Source organism: Melanotaenia boesemani, chromosome 16 (assembly GCF_017639745.1).
Source record: "Melanotaenia boesemani isolate fMelBoe1 chromosome 16, fMelBoe1.pri, whole genome shotgun sequence".
Taxonomy (NCBI): Eukaryota; Metazoa; Chordata; class Actinopteri; order Atheriniformes; family Melanotaeniidae; genus Melanotaenia; species Melanotaenia boesemani.
Genome location: NC_055697.1, coordinates 10,257,375 through 10,273,747, shown reverse-complemented (window position 1 = coordinate 10,273,747; position 16,373 = coordinate 10,257,375). Strand labels below are relative to the sequence as shown.

Genomic DNA, 16,373 nt, shown 5'->3' with positions numbered 1-16,373 from the left:
TGCGTCAGAAAGGCCGGGATCCGCCAGTGACGCAGTGTCCTGGCACACGCAGCAGTGATCCGCACCCTGCGTGCGCCATGACGGGCGGGGTCCAGGCCGCATGAGGCCACCCAAAGCTGAAAATCCCTCATGTGGAGGCGACCGAGCCGGACAACGAGAATGGCGGACGCCATCAGTCCGAGCAATCGAAGACACAGCCTGAATTGGACCGATTTTCCCGGACGAAAAAACCCGAGACATGTCCTGAAAACCCTCACGCGGTCCGCCGAGAGGCGCGCTGTGAAAGACAGCGAGTCCAGAGACAGGCCCAGAAAAATTATGGTCTGCGCTGGGGACAGCACGCTTTTTTCCGTGTTTATCACAAAACCTAGATCGGACAGGTGCTCCACGAGAACATGCGTGTGCGCCCTGGCCTCCTGCTCCGACTGTGCCAGCAGCAGCCAGTCGTCCAGGTATGTGGCCAAGCGGATGCCCTGGCGCCTCAGCGGAGCTATTGCCGCTTCCGTGCACCGCACGAACACCCGCGGACTCAGAGAGAGACCGAAAGGAAGCACTCGGTACTCGTAGCAAATCCCCTGGAAAGCGAACCTCAGGAATTTTCTGTGGGGAGGGTAGATAGGGATGTGGAAATACGCGTCCTTCAGGTCGACAGAAGTGAACCAATCGTTCTGCCGCACAAGACGCAACAGGGATGCGTGTGTGAGCATCCTGAATTTGTATTTCCGGAGATATCTGTTCAGAGCATGAAGATCCAGGATAGGGCGAATCCCGTTCCCCCCCCCGTTTGGGGACCAGAAAATACCTGGAGTAAAACCCGCTCTGACACTGTGCAGGAGGTACAACACAAATCGCTCCCTTGTTTAACAAGGAGCTGATTTCTCCCTGTAAAACGTGGGCTGACTCCCCTCGAGCCTGGGAATGCAAAATGCCGGCGAAACGAGGGGGAACGGTGGCGAACTGCAACCTGTATCCCCTCGAAATCGTCCTTAACACCCAGGGTGGGGCTGCGTGTGCGGCCCACCTCTCCCACCTGAGGGAGGGAGGAGGCGCACCCTGCAGCCCGTCCACCATAGGAGGCTCTATCCGTGATGCGGTAGCGCCCTCTCTCGCCGAAACAGCGAAATGGTTCCGTGACCGCGCCGTGCATCCACGTCCGAGATGACAGCGCAGCGATGGGTGCACTGCTGCCGCTGTCCCGGGAGGGGCAACCGCCTGCCACCGGGAAGCGGCAGGTGCCGCCACCGCGCTGTTCATGATTTTGGCTTTTTTTTATTAGCTGCGCCCTCGGCCTTTGGCCTGGATGCTGCAGCGGAACACATTTTAATTTTTTCAAACATAATGTGTGTGTGCGTGCTTGTGGACGTTTGAGAGGGGCAACTGCCAAAACCTCTGCTGACAAATGTCCGTTCCTCTCCCCATGCTCTGGCACGGTCCGTGGCAGCTGGGAGACGGGGGCGAGAGATATCCCCGGGAGCACGCTTGGAAGCCAAACAGGTGGAGCTAGAGAACGAGGAACGTCTAGGTGCACTGGCGAGATGCGGGGCTGTCAGGCCGCCCGTTTCTTCTTCCTGGCCTGGAAGTTAGCAGCTTGCGCGGGCGGAGCCGGCGGGGCTGCAACAGAGGCCGAGGGCTTCTTAGACCAGCCGGCCCGACCGGGAGGAGGAGGCGGGGCGGGCTGGGGCCTTGGCTGTTTGGGTATTTTGAAACGTGAAACCTGAGAAACAGCCGGCGTGAAGGTTTTGCGCTGCAAAGGTGGAGAGGGAGTAGGAGGTTTCCGAGGGAGGCAGAGCTGAAGAGCTTCATCCTCCTTCTTCTTGGCTTCACAACGCCGTTGCATCGAAGCCAATGCAGAGCCAAAAATCCCCTCCGGGACAATGGGCATGTCCAGCATGTCATCCTTCTCCCTATCCGACAGGTTGGCGAGGTTCAGCCACCGCGCCCGTTCCTGCAGCACCATAGTTCCCAACGCTCTGCCCGTGGCCTGAACCGCACAGCGTTGGACGAGGAGACATAGGTCGGTGATGACCGGAATCTCCTCCCACGTTGCTGGGTCCTGTGTGTGTCCAAAATCCTCGCACAATTCGGCTTGGTAAGCAGTGAGCAGGGAGAGGACATTAAGCGCCCGGGCAGAAAGCGCCGCTGCCTTATAAGCCTTCTCAGTCAGGGCCGACTGAAAACGGTCAGATTTAGACGGCAGGCTGGGACTCCTGGAGGACACTGCAGACAGCCGGGGGTGGAGGTGGGCTGCAACAAGTGGCTCCATCGGAGGCATGCGGAGCAAGCCCAGGCTCTCCATCGCCTCACAATCGAGGGACGAGGCCCCGGGAATCGGGCTCCTGCTGCTGTAAGGACGGCCCTTCCATGAACGTGTCACTTCATCCAGCAGCTCTGGGAAGACGGGGAGAAGTTGCTTCGTAGCACTTTTGGCCAAGGGCAATCTCTTCCCTTCGTAGCGGGATTTGGTGGTCTCAGCTACGACTGCGGGCCAGGGGACGGCCAGTCGGGCGGCCGCGCGTTTACACACGTCGAGCATATCCGAGCTGGGGAGGGGAGAAGCTGGTGTGCCACTCTCGTCTCCATCCCGAGAAGCAACGGAGGCCGCATGCTGTGCAGCATGGGTAGGAGTGACGAAGACGTCGTCCTCCTCTTCATCCTCGGAAATGAGGAAGTTTGAGGCGACATCTTCGTCTTCCCCGTAGTCCAAATCCAGGACGTCTTCCTCCGGCGGGGAATCCGCGGCTAAGTCGAGCTGGGAGCCCCAGCTGGCGCCAGCCTGCGGTACCACCACCGCGGCAGCTCCCTTCTCCTCCTCTTCGACCTCAGCACCGGCGGAGGGGAGATAGGGGTCCTGCCCAGACAGGCTAACCTGGCGGGCTAGCCGTCTGCGGAGACTCTTCGTGGTGAACACCGAGCAGTGCTGACACAAACCGGGAACATTGATAGCCAGTCGGGCATGTTCCAGCCCCAGGCAACTCGAGCAGACCTGGTGTGGGTCTCTGCTCGATATCTTGTTCCCGCAACGACAGGGACGAGCCCCAGAGTCTCCGAGCCCTCTGGTGTGAGGGGTTTTAGCCTCCATTCCGCGCGAGCTGGTGTGCAGGCAGGGAATAGAGGCAGCTAGCTGGTGTGCTAACTGTGGGGAGACCGAGAAATTAGCTGGTGTGCTAATACTCGGTGCTCGAGACGCCGTGGTGGGGCGACAAGGATAGTGCGACCGAACCGTGGAGGGGCAAGGAAGCACTGTGGTCTGGTGTGACCAAAGAGCCAAGAGTCCAAGCTAGGTAGCGCTCGGCGACCGAAGCCGAAGGATCAGCCTGTGAGCAGTTAAGCTAGCTAGCCGTGGACGCGAGATATGCTCCGAGTGAGAAGAGGTTTTTGAATGAGTTGGTCCGTCCGCATGAGCTATTTAAGGCAGATGGCACTACATGATGCGGACGGATACATTCACACGTTCATCAGCCAATCAGGGTTGGCGTAATGAGATTAATGCTTCTGAGGGCTGCAGAGAGGCTTGCATCCCATAGTGAGACATCGAGCGGAATATTATGAAAGAGAACAGAGATTAAAGGTGTATAGGATTTAAATGATATTTGTTATTAGATCTGGTTTGGTAGGTGTACACAGAGGCAGCTTCAATGCTATAAATAAGCCTGTTTGACAGTCACAACTGCTTAGCTGCCAGGACATCAAACATGTCTTTGTTTAAGCATTTATGTAAAACAATGCCTTACACAATTTATGTTTGTCCCTTCTTCACAGTTGGTCATTACTTTTTGAGAGTTTATTAAAAATCCATGGAGGAAATCTACAACTGGGAAATGTAGGTTCATTCACAGATCTTCACTTTTACATTAATTACTGACTTGCTGAAGCAGTTACATGCAAGTCATTCATAGCTATAAGTCATCTGCTGCTATAATTAGCACTCAGAGTTGGTAGTTTAGTTAATTTAATACACAAAGCCTACTAAATGAAAGTCAGCTACAGCAGGAAAACCATAAACACCTAGGCTCACTTTACCAGCCCAGAGATGAAAGAAGTTGAACGACTTAAACATTAGGTTAACGGCCAACGTGCACTGCACCCCTTTACCCAACATCTGGCAAACAAAATAAATGTTATTAATCCATCAATGTTCCATCTCTGAAGGCCTTTATGATTTCTTAATGAAAGAAGGCTTTAGGAATATATACATGATGTGCATGTAAAATGTTAGAGCATTGCAACATTGACTTATAGCTGTAGTAGCACATCAAGAGCATGCAAGAAAGAACCGGCTGATGTCGGCAGTTCACACATATCGTGTGGTTAAGTTATTCCTAAAGAACGGCCAGTCATAACACCCGTCTATGTTAGCAACAACCTAGCATAGCATTAGCTAAGTAGCCAGTAATTGCAGAAATAACGTTAGCATACAAAATGTCTGAGAGTACAGAACAAGCGTTCATCAGTCCGTCAGCTGCAGGTGGAGGCGTATTTTAGGAGGAGAGATGTGAATGCAGAGGGGAGGAGGTTTACTCACTGCAGCACTGAAAACTTATTATTAATATTACAGTCTGTCTTCAGCCACCGTCATGATGTCCTGTCGCCCTTAGTTTTACTTTGTCAGAAAATAGTAACATGACAGGCTGTAACAGCGACTCACTGTGTTATAATTCTTGCCAGACCATTATATATAAACTACAACTCGATCAACGAAGACATCCTTTTGACATTTGAGAAAAGCATATCTGGTTTTTATTTTGGTCCATATATGATATATTTCATGGCAAAGAAAATATTGGAGTAAAGAAAATGTAATTTAACATTAAAGGGCATCAGAAGGCTCCAAAAATAATGTTTTGCTAACTTCACTCATGTTGGTTATATAAGGCATACACCTTATATATATTTTTCTACCTGTACTTTAACCCACTTAATTTGCATCAGCAAGAAGTACAAAACAAGCTATATTTAATTAATTATTCATTTATTCATTTATACAATTCGTTAATTTTTCTAAGGTTATATATTTTAAATTTTCCAGTTATTTAATGCTTTGTTGCATGTTCTGTTTTAAAGTGGTAGTGTTAGAGTTAATGAACCAAAATTTAAGTTTATTCATTATATATGTATATATGTATATATATATATATATATATATATATATATATATTCTGTATAATTGTATAATTGCAACAAGCTTTAAAGTCAATATTTGGTGGAACAATATTTTTTCTTCAGTTAATATCTTTTTAAAAACACATTGCTGGTGCAAATACATCATTTTATCGCTGTCACACTGCTATCTTTGGCTTTTTTCCTTTTGGTAAAAGCAACTATATTTGAACAAGTGACACATCTCTACAACTTGTCAGTTATTTGTAAACACAACACAGGTTCATCATTTGAATTAGAGACCATTTTTATGCTTATTTATGCTCATTGTCAGTACTAAATGTCTTAAGAATCCCAAAACACATGCCACGTACTCGGGCATAAGAACTAGCCTGAAAAAATAAGTGGATAAGCAGCTAATGTTAAGCAGTAGTAATCTTTTAAAGTTTAAGTTTACATTAAAAGATTACAAGGACATTTGGCTTCTTGAAAGCAAACTATAAAAAAATAGGGGGCAGGACTTTACAATTCATTCATTGTTTAAGACATTTGACTAATAAACATCTTTGACAATAAAAAACAGAGTCAGCTGTAAAATGAGTTGAATGATCAAATATGTTCATCCCTGGAAATCAAGCACAATTACATGCAAACAGACAAGCTGTTATACATGCTGTGGCACAAAAGCTCAAGTAAATAAAATGGTAAAATTTCATGATGCATACAGGATGATTTAACCTGAAAGCTCATTCAAATAGTAAATTACGTGCTCGTACAGCATACATTCCTTCGAATCTACATTTTAATGATTCAGACTAAACTTATTTCAGTGTATGATTGTGTATCTACTGCATGCTGACAAGTAGAAATTCACTAAAGATTATCAGGCACAACATAAACTAATAAAAAAATGTCTTCAGTAATGTCCTTCAATCAGTTACTGGAATGAAGCTGCAAAGGAGAATATTTAAAATGCAGACCAGGGTGTGGGAGATTTTGAGGCTGACATATGGGAGAGCTAGGTCAATGTGGAGGACAGGATGAGATGGAAACAACTGATCAGCTGTGGTGACCCCAAACTAGAGAAAACAATTTAGGGATCTTAAAGATTATTCAAACTTAAAAAAAATAAAAAATAAAAAATAGAAAATCTACTGCATAGACGACACTAGGGCTGCAACTAATGACTATTCTGATGGTCGATTAGTCACGGACTATTAAAACGACTAGTCGACCAATCGGATTATGTATCTCATGATTATTATATATGGATCTTATTTCAGCTTTCAGCTTTGAAATCTTGCATGAGGTTATGTAAGTCCGACGTGCCTCCTCTTTAAATGTTCGAGCTTTGCAGACGTACTTCCGTGGTACACAAGGTCCGCTTTACAGATCTCACATGTATTTAATTTATTTTGTAAGTTTAACGTGAAGTTATCCCAGACGTTCTCCGCCGCGGTTTTCCTCCCTGGTCCGCCACCATATTTTTCCCCTGGCAGACTTTATTGCGCATGTGCAACTCTCAGCAGAGATAAAAAAAAGAAGACAATGTCTTACTCTATATTTTTCCCCTCTTTGCGCAACTCTCAGCAGAGATAGGATTAGAAGACGATGTCTCACTCTGTAGTTTTTTTTTGTTTTTTTTTTGCCGACAATAGTCGACGGCTAAATTCGTTGTCGACTACTTTTTATTGTCGACTATTGTCGACAACGTCGACTAATCGTTGCAGCCCTAGACGACACACAAATTAGTGTTTATTTCTAAGTAAATGACCCAAGTGGAGTGATGCTGCAGACATTGATTTCTTCATTTCTGGGCTGTGTGTTTCTTGAACTAATCTCATGATAAATATTAGTTAAGAATTCAACTGCAGAGGAAAACGGTACTTACGTGGGTTTTTCATTGGTGATGAGCACCTTGACTTTGTTGAGGGCCTTCTTGGCACCAGTGGGGGCTGGCGCAGCAGCAGGTGCAGGTTTGGTGTGAGCTGGGCTTGCATGCGGGCTGGCAATGTAAACCTTTTTGCCAGCACTGCCTGGCGGTTTAGAGTGGGAGAAGTCTGTGATAAAGACAATTCCTTCACTGGTCAGCACTGCAGAAGAAGAAGAATGAGAGATCATAAAAATGATGCAAGTTGCAATAATATGTCGGTATTTTTGTTTGTGTAACTAATCATGCTGCCAATATTCATAATGTTTAGACTAGTTGTTTGAAACTGAAAGTCAAAAACACATTATTGGCTCATGCTGAGTTTCCTGAAGTAACAACAGATGTGGCCTGAAAGAACATCATTAACCACACAAACATCAACACTAAATTTAAACATTTTACAGATTCCCAGTGTTTTTTTTATTTATTCAGTTTTTTGTGTGCATGTTTTGAGCTAAAATTGGTCCAATATCCATCTCTCTCTAATCAGTGCACTCCAACATGAGAACACCAAATCTGTTTACATGGCTGAAGAAACTTTGGCTGTAACTGCAACTTCGTTAGGAATCATTTTGGTAAACCATTCCATTTCACATTTACTCTCGCTCTTACTTTCGCTCGCAGAGCTTTACAGTAATGCAGTGCTGACATCAGCACTCTTGCAGGTCTCTTCTGGACTCTGACAGCTTTCCTGAAGGCACTGTTTATTTTGTTTTTCTTTGTGGTACACTTCAGGGTGTTGTCTTGTTGAAACCTAAAAGCTCCACACTGTCTGAGATTGTGTGCTGTCTGGAATAGGTTTCTTTATTTCTATCTATCCATAAACATAATTATTACTTTGATAACTGTGTTTGACTGTATGGATGTGCTTAGAGCTTTGTTTCCTCAATATACACATTTAGAATTCTTGAGGTTCTCCCAACAGACCAAAAGATCTCTGGCTGTAATTCATAGTGATTGTTGGATTATTGACTACCTGTTTGATCAAAACCCTTCATGTACAATTACCCTATTTGGTTGAGCAGCCAGTTCTTGAAAGTCTGTTGTTGGTACAAAAGTTCTTCTATTTTTCTTTTTATTAATGGAGGCTGCTGTGATTCTGGAAACGCTGAATGCTGGAAACATTTGAATGTATATTTTACTAAAATTTTCACCCTGTCTCATAGGTCTACAAACTTTCCTCACAAACTCCTGTTTTTTTCCCACTCAGTCACACCTGACATAGACAGGTGTGTGTCTTTCCTAGTAACATCTGATTGATTTAATTAGAAAATTCTGAACTAAATGAAAAAATGTAGAAGCAACTTAAAATAAAATCTGCCAAAACTTAAATGCTAGTGTGGAAACAGAAGGTCTGAATACTTTTGTATATTTAGATATTTAAGCCTTTGATTGTTTTCAAAATTAAAGTCAAGATATCTTCTTTAAATTTATTTTTGCATTACCTTAGTAAAAAAAAAGAAAAAAAAAAGGAGTGAAACAGACAGAAGAGAAAAGCATGCACTGGATCTGTGGGAAAGCCTTTCCCGACCATAGCTATTAAATGTTAAAATGTTCAATATGCCACAAGAGAACAGAGTCTGTAACAGATATTACCATATGCTTAGGATGGGCGTACTGAGGTCGGTGGTTAATCTAGGAGTGTGACTGTGTGTGCAAGAAATGAAAAAACTAATCAAGTGTGTATTAACTAAAGCTGTTTCAGAAATTCAGTTTTTCATTCACCTACATGCCATGTTCGAAGGATCAAAGGGGTCAAATGAAAAGGAGAGGATGTTCTCAGCATAGCTCTTCTTCCACAGCTTGGTGCCTGTGTCTCCGTTCCACAAAACAATGTAGTTGGGAGGATGAACAGCTAACAGGAGATCACGAGATGCATCTTGATTCCAAAGCCACTCCAAATCTGACAGAGAAAGACAGCAAGACAGGAGTGGACAAGATAGGGATGAAGAGGATGGAGGCTTAGTGTGCAGCAGCGGGAGCAGCAGAAACAGCATCTTAATGAAAACAAACAGCCAACAACAGAGCCACAGCTCAACATTTGCTCCAACCAGAGCTGCCAAGATAACATCAACCTCCTGTGGTTGGCTGACAAACATTCAGTCAAAGCCTCTACGACTGATTTCCTTAGAATTCTCACCCTGGATAGGTTTGGAGTGCTCTTGGATCTCACAGTGGGCAGTCCCGCTGACCACATCCCACACTATGATCTTCCCCGATGCATCTCCTGATGCCAGCCGCAGACAGTAGGGCGAGCTTAGGTTGTGGTAGTAATTTTCCCTGGACCATTTTACCTACCATCACGAAACACAAAATACCATCAGATTACATGACACAACATACCATCAAAAAGTCACCAACAGATTTTGGTAAGATTTTTCTGAATGAAAAGATGATGAATTTCACTGAAGACGGCTGAGAAAATACACATATAGAAAGCTGAATTCAAGGTCATTTTTATAGAAGAAAAAACAAAAAAGAAAGGTTATATAAGTTGGTATTTAAAACAAATTATTGCGGCCACTTCCTTTGCTTTAATTCAGCAAGCTTTCTTGTGTCAGGCCGGGAGGTGAGGAATGTCCTGCTTCTGTGCTTGCGGTGCTTTACAAGATTAACGTGCGCTTTGGAGTGAAGAATGAAAGCCGCTGAGTGAACCCAGACACTGATAATCACTGCTGAATTTATTACCCATTATTTAGCATTCTATAAAACACACAAACACACACATACAAACACACAGTGGGACTCTCCATCAGTGCAGAAGCAACCTTTATCAGTGGTGCAAGAGCTGGTATATACAGTAGGGCAGCAAATCTGTCTGCCAGACAGACACAGCACCCAAGCATGAGGTTACACAACACTGTCATTAATACTGAGATATAAATATGATTTCTTAAGCAAGTTTCACAAATTTCCTTAAAGTTCAACATTAATAATATTCATATGAAGGACTTAAATAAACAAATACGAAGAAGCTACATACAGTGCTCCTTAAAGTCTTGAGTTGTCTGATTTCTCTATATATAATGCCTAGAAAACAGGAATTAGATGAAGGAATTTAATAAAACATGAACAAGTCAAAGGGAAATAAATTCTATAAGGCTCGTCACTTCTTTTGTCCTCCACTTGTCCGATTTCTTTGACATTTTTTGCACAAGAACAGGGCAAAATATGACAAGTTTTTAATAAATAGCTGTTTGGAAATTATGTTGTTTGTGCAAATAGATCATTTTATCTTTTATATGCATGTATGTTTTGTAAGTGATGTGTGATGCATCTTTGCAACATGCTGCTAGTAACAAAGTTCCTACAGATACAATTTAAATGTTTTACTTTGCCGAGTTGTCAGTTATGTGTAGGCACAACACTGATTTCTACTTTGAGTTAGTTGCCTTTTTTAATCCTTAAATAACTGATTTGTCTGTGTTTAGTGGCTTAACAAAGAAAAACCATTGCCACACCTTCAGGAAGTCTGAAGAACTATTGTTCACTTTAAGGTTTCAAGAAAGTCTGGCTCCTCCTAAAAAAAATGATAAGCAGCCCTAGACTTTTGCACAGTAAAACAAACCATACTCCAAACACACCATGCACTCTATCTGCTTCCAGGAACTAAATATCTAATAAACAACTCTGATAAAAAGGAACAAAACTGTAAAATATTAAGTGAAGCAAGTGGTAGTGTCTTATTTTGCTTTTCTTTTTCCATTAATCAGAACAAGCTGCAGACTGTAACCGTTTCAGCCAAATCTAAAATGCTCCACATACTGTGTCAGTCATTTCTTTGTGGAGTTCGGCTTTTCTCCAACTAAATTCATTTACTGATGGATCAAATCTTATTAGTGGTCTACACAGCGGAGACAAAAAAAAAAAACTAGTCAATTAATCATTTATAAGAGGAAAGATTTTAAGGCTTATTACTCATTCTACTCACATTTTAACAAAAACACAAGCTTCTAATTGTGAAATATTTGGTGCTTTTTTTGTTCTTCTGTGTCAAACTGTGAGAGAAAAATCTTATATATGGACACCACTGAGTTTTAGGTAATGAGATTATAATACAGTGATACTGTTACTGTACAATCAAAAAAAATAAAGAATCATTTCTTGTTGCCCAAGTGTGAAGAAAAGTAATTAAAGTGATGAAGAATATTTTAGTAAAACTTATGAAACTCACCTTGACCACAATTGCTTTGTGCCTCTCCAGCACCTGGATAGTCTGAGCCGTTTTTGGATCGATTATCAGAATGCTGGAGTGACATCCTTGAGCTATTAGCCCTTGCCAACCCCTGCAGAAAATAAATGCCAGACATATGAGGGGAAGAGGAAAGTCACAGAGTAGACTCTCAAAGCCCCTGACCACATCAGAGCAAAAAATAAATAAATAAATAAATAGACAGAGTGACCAATAAATAATCTAATTCTTAAGATAAATTTTGAAGCTATGCTTCATGTTCCAGGTTGCTCTAATAAACATCCTCTCCTATAAATATATCACTACCTGAAAACTGGGTCGGCATTAAGATTTCCTGCTTTTCATTCCATGTTGAGATCTGAATTATCATGTTTTCATGCCCACATCTGCTTTCTCAGGCAGCTCAATAATTAGAACTCAGTTGGAGGCATCACTTCCAAACACCAATACAAGGTTTTTAACGTCAACAAACTTTCCAGAGTGCAGAATATGACAGCATAACACTGCCAAGGTGGACTAAAAACAAATCCTATATCCACATTTCACTTCCAAATCAGAACCTGATTTTAAGCTAGGTCACACCCCATTAACTCTGACTTTTTCACCCAAATCAATCTGTAACTACTTGAATAAACCTGCAAACAAAAAGCAAATAAATCAGCGAACCAAATTAAACTTAGTCCTAATGAAACAGACTGGATAATAAACATGTGGAATCACACAAAATAAGAAAATGACTTAGATTTTGCTCTTTACTACAAATATGAAAAGCAATAATGTGTTTTTTCTGTGCCGATGAGTTTGATGACAGCAACATTTCTTTTAAAAAAAAAGAGTGTGGGTAGGAGGCTGTTTCCCACCCTTCTGCATCAGCAGTCAGTACGTCTTTGGGAAATGACAAAAGAAACGAATTAAAAGCTTAAATCTTTCCTTCTTGCTTAAAACAGGGTTCCAGTAGCTCAAAAGTAGCTTTTTTTCTCTTTCTCATAATGCACATATTTTCAGTAGGTGGCAGGACTGGACTAAAGGTAACCTACTGTACCTCAAGGGTTTGTTTGGGTTTGTCTTGATAAAATAAGCAAGGTCTTCTCTGAAAAAGGTCACAACCAGAGCAGCGTATGTTGCAAACGAAAACAATTTGTTATTTTGTATTGAACATGCAATAAAATATGTACAAAATAACCAAACCATCTGCACTAATGCACTGCAAGCTTCATGAAATATACAGGCAGATGGTTTGTTTGCTCTATGAATTGGAGGACATGGCATCTAGGGCTGGACAATATAGCGAAAATTTACCTTCACTGCGATATTACTCCTTGCAATATACATATTGCAACAACTGCCTAAACTGTGATAAATTGTAGTCCCTATTTGCATATTTCAAGGAAGCAGCGTGACGCTGTTCCAAACGCTGTTGAGCGTGCATGCTCTGTGTGCGTCAATGGTAAATCAAATGGACTCTTACTGTCCTGAATGCTCCATGTGGATGCTAACGGCTGCGGACGTTTTGATGGAGGAAGGCAACGAGAGGAGCGAGGAAAACCTGGTTGCAGAAGTACTTGTGGCTAAACACAAAACCACACTGGGCCATTTCAAACTACGTTGGTTAGAGGAGAGATGACACACAACAAACACACTTACTCTGCAAGACATGTTGAATACTTGTGGCAAACACCAGGGGACACATGTTTAATCTCCGCTGTCACCTACATTACAACCACACGGAGCTAGAAACGAATCCAACTGACGTTTTGTGTGTTGAGGCGCCACCTTTATTCTGAGTCCTAATTACCTCGTATTTGCCGACAAGGACAGAACTGTGGATATGTGCACTGATGATGTTACAGTGGTACATCGTTATTGATGAGGGCATCTTATCTGGCATTATCAAAGTTATTCTGTTTTTCATATTAGCCATCGGTCCATTAATTTCTAAAACTCTGCTTCATCTGACATAAACTGCTTTTGATGATCCACACTGGAATATAAAACAAATCTTCTTTATATTTTTTCTATTTTATCTCTAGTCCAGGGGTGCCCAGTTCCGGTCCTCAAGGGCCACAATCCTGCAGGTTTTTGATGTGTCTGTCCCTGCACAATTACTCAAATTAATGAGTCATTGTGCAAAACTTAATAGGCTGTTGGATCTATTTCATTTGGAAACATTGGAAAATCTGCAGGACAGCAGCCCTTGAGGCTCCCCTGCTCTAGTCTTCAGGCTGAAGGACACCATATTACATGACCCCTTTGTGTTGCTGACCAAATTACTTTTATTAAGAAGACGAGTTACTAAAATCTAGCATAAACTAAAACATGCTACTAGTGTCATTATTGCACTAGCTATAAAGTTCAGCAGACATCTGTGTGTGAGAGTTTTGCCAGTGGAGCTCCGTATAAGAAAACATCAAAGCAGCTTTATTTTTTTTATTTATTGCAGGTCAAATCGTTATTGCAGCTTTCAACACTGTCATTGCATATCCCATCTTTTCCTGATATTGTGCAGCCCTAATGGCGTCCATCATTTTAAAAAAAAATAATGACTTATTTTCATTTGTTAGACCACAAGACAGTTTTCTACTTTGCCTTAGTCCAAACTGAATGAGCTTCGGACTACAAAAGAACTCTGGGTCTTGTGTTTTTGTGTTAATGAGCATTTAATAAATCTGTAATGATGTGTAAGATTTTGGAAATGGTTCAAAACTCATGTGGAAAGTTCAACTACCATCTAATCCCTGTTAAGAATTGTTTGCACTGAGAAGCTTAATTTATTTATTTTCATTCTTCTTATTTTTTAGGTGCAACACCGCAAAATTGAGAGGTATTCACACTTTCCCAGCATTCCCACTCATTTCTTAATCCATATTATACACAAAGAAAAAACACATTCTGTCATAACATATATAAAGAAAAAAAAAAAAATCAAGCTGTAATGGCCCTTAAATGGTCAGGTCTTGGTCTCTTTCTGTTCTTATTTCCACTCTAATACTAAGTGGAACCTTGTAAGTTTTCTATTTCAGTACAGTCCATCTTATTTATATATGTATAAGAAAGAAAGAAAGAAAGAAAGAAAGAAAGAAAGAAAGAAAGAAAGAAAGAAAGAAAGAAAGAAAGAACAGGGCCCTGAGTAGCCCATGGCAATTATCTACATTCTCTGAATCTTTAAATGGCTTTTAAGGCCATAGACAGTAAAATCTATATTTTTCCTTTTTGCAATACTGTTCTTAAATTCCAGATTAATGGTCTAAAATTTCTCTTGCCCAGTAACCAAACTTGGTTTTGAAAAGTTGAATATATCTGAGTTAGTGGCGAACTGTAGGTTAAGACTGAACAGCATAACCTTTTTAAGTATTCACTAAAAATACATGTGATCATAACTGACAACTGACTCCATTAGCTACTGTGGATATATATTTAAAAAAATCTAATCAGTGCACCTTACTCCAGTGTATTGCTTTTCAAACAAATAAATGTGGAAATGTGAGAAAAAAAGACAGTATTCACTTTTTTTTTCAGTGTTTCAGTATAATTGCCAATTTGCCATAATTATGTGTTTATGCAGCTCTCATGTTAGCAGCACATATCATTGTTGCTATCTGGTTTGATGTAAAAAAGGCACATGCACCTGTCTACCTTTTTATTTTTCTAAACATGTTGCTGACATCAGTTTCAAAATGACTCTCATTAAAAAAAAAAGAAAACAAACTTCAAAATGTCTGTCAAAATTCATAGTCTTTTTTTTTTTAACTTTATTTTAAATGTAAGGGATGAGAGATGTAGAATTCGTTGCATTCTGTTTTTATTAATATGTTATATATGGTATAAGCTGTATTTCAAACGGATGCACGTAGTATAACTCAAATGAATTCGCAGTCTCAGTCTCTGCAGGGTTAACATAGATAATAAGGCTCAGGACTTCATCAGGCCCAGCAAAATGTCACATCACATGACAGAAGATGCCATGCATGCTTGTTGGATGAGAAAAATCAACATTATTTAAAGCCGTAAACACTGGCGTCTTTCTTATATATATACAATATACTTCGTGAAAATATATATTAGAAAACATAACACAGGTATCATTTGTATTATCGTTCAAGACTGAATTAACAAGCTAAGAATTTATGCTAGCGACGTACTCACCAATCTACAGCGGTTTTATTCTGCAAATTAAGGGTGCCAGTCAACGTCCGAGCCGCGAGTTTGATGTTGACAGTGTAAGGAATCATTGTTGTTGGTGAGAATTTATGCTACATCAATATTATTTGTCCTCTGGTTACAATTATATGGTTAGCTTCTGTGTATCGCCTATGTTGTGAATTCTTACAGGAAGTGAGTGGTGTTTCGAAATAGAGTGTCGTGTAGGAATAAATTCCACCGCAGTAGTGTTCCACAATGGTCTTCGCACGGCGTAAAATGCTGAGCAATTTTCTAAACTTGTGTATTTATTTTGATACAATTTAAAGAAAGTACGTTGCGTTCAAATTAGTTAGACTATACATTAAACTGAAGAAATGTTAAATAGATACATCTCTCTCTTTTTTTTAACAACTGTTGTTTCATCTGCAAGTATAGTTTAATTAACTGGTCTGTGACAATTTACTGTCTTACAGTTACAAAATGCTTTTGTGTGGTATATTTATAATTGGATACCTAGATGAGGCTGCCACTTTATACGAATAGAAGAATAACCCTTTGGGTTTCACACACTGAATCCTGCTCCAACATTTTCAATAGGCTAACATACATAATATAAAAAATACTACATATACATACATATATATATATATATATATATATATATGTGTGTGTGTGTGTATATATATATATATATATATATATATATATATATATATATATATATATATATATATATATACGGTGTGCGTGTGTGTTCGACTTGTCACCAATATAAGGTATACATTTTTTATGTGTCTCTTAACATTTTATTTTCCATTTAGATATCCATTTTAAATTTATCTTCTGCTGTCTATATATTCAGACTGATCACAACAACACTTATCCTGATCATGTGAAGGGCAAATTGCTTGGAATAATCCCAATAGTCATCCTTGGGGTGCTCTCTAATTCTAAATCCTGTAGATTCCAATCATATACTTACCTTAACACCCACTGACTTGCACTAACTTCAAA

The 16,373-nt window shown here is 41.0% G+C and overlaps 1 protein-coding gene across 1 annotated transcript in view; it reads right to left on the bottom strand.

Moving 5' to 3' along the window:
• Positions 1-15,563, bottom strand: part of wdr11 (WD repeat domain 11) — a 71,611-nt gene extending 56,048 nt beyond the window's left edge. The window contains exons 1-5 of the mRNA XM_042010327.1: positions 15,363-15,563; positions 11,202-11,313; positions 9,168-9,321; positions 8,757-8,930; positions 6,989-7,190 (exon numbers count right to left, since the gene is read on the bottom strand). Coding sequence (XP_041866261.1) covers positions 6,989-7,190; positions 8,757-8,930; positions 9,168-9,321; positions 11,202-11,313; positions 15,363-15,448 — 728 coding nt within the window. The 5' untranslated portion in view covers positions 15,449-15,563. The remainder of the gene's footprint in view (positions 1-6,988; positions 7,191-8,756; positions 8,931-9,167; positions 9,322-11,201; positions 11,314-15,362) is intronic.
• Between the last annotated feature and the right edge of the window lie 810 nt (positions 15,564-16,373).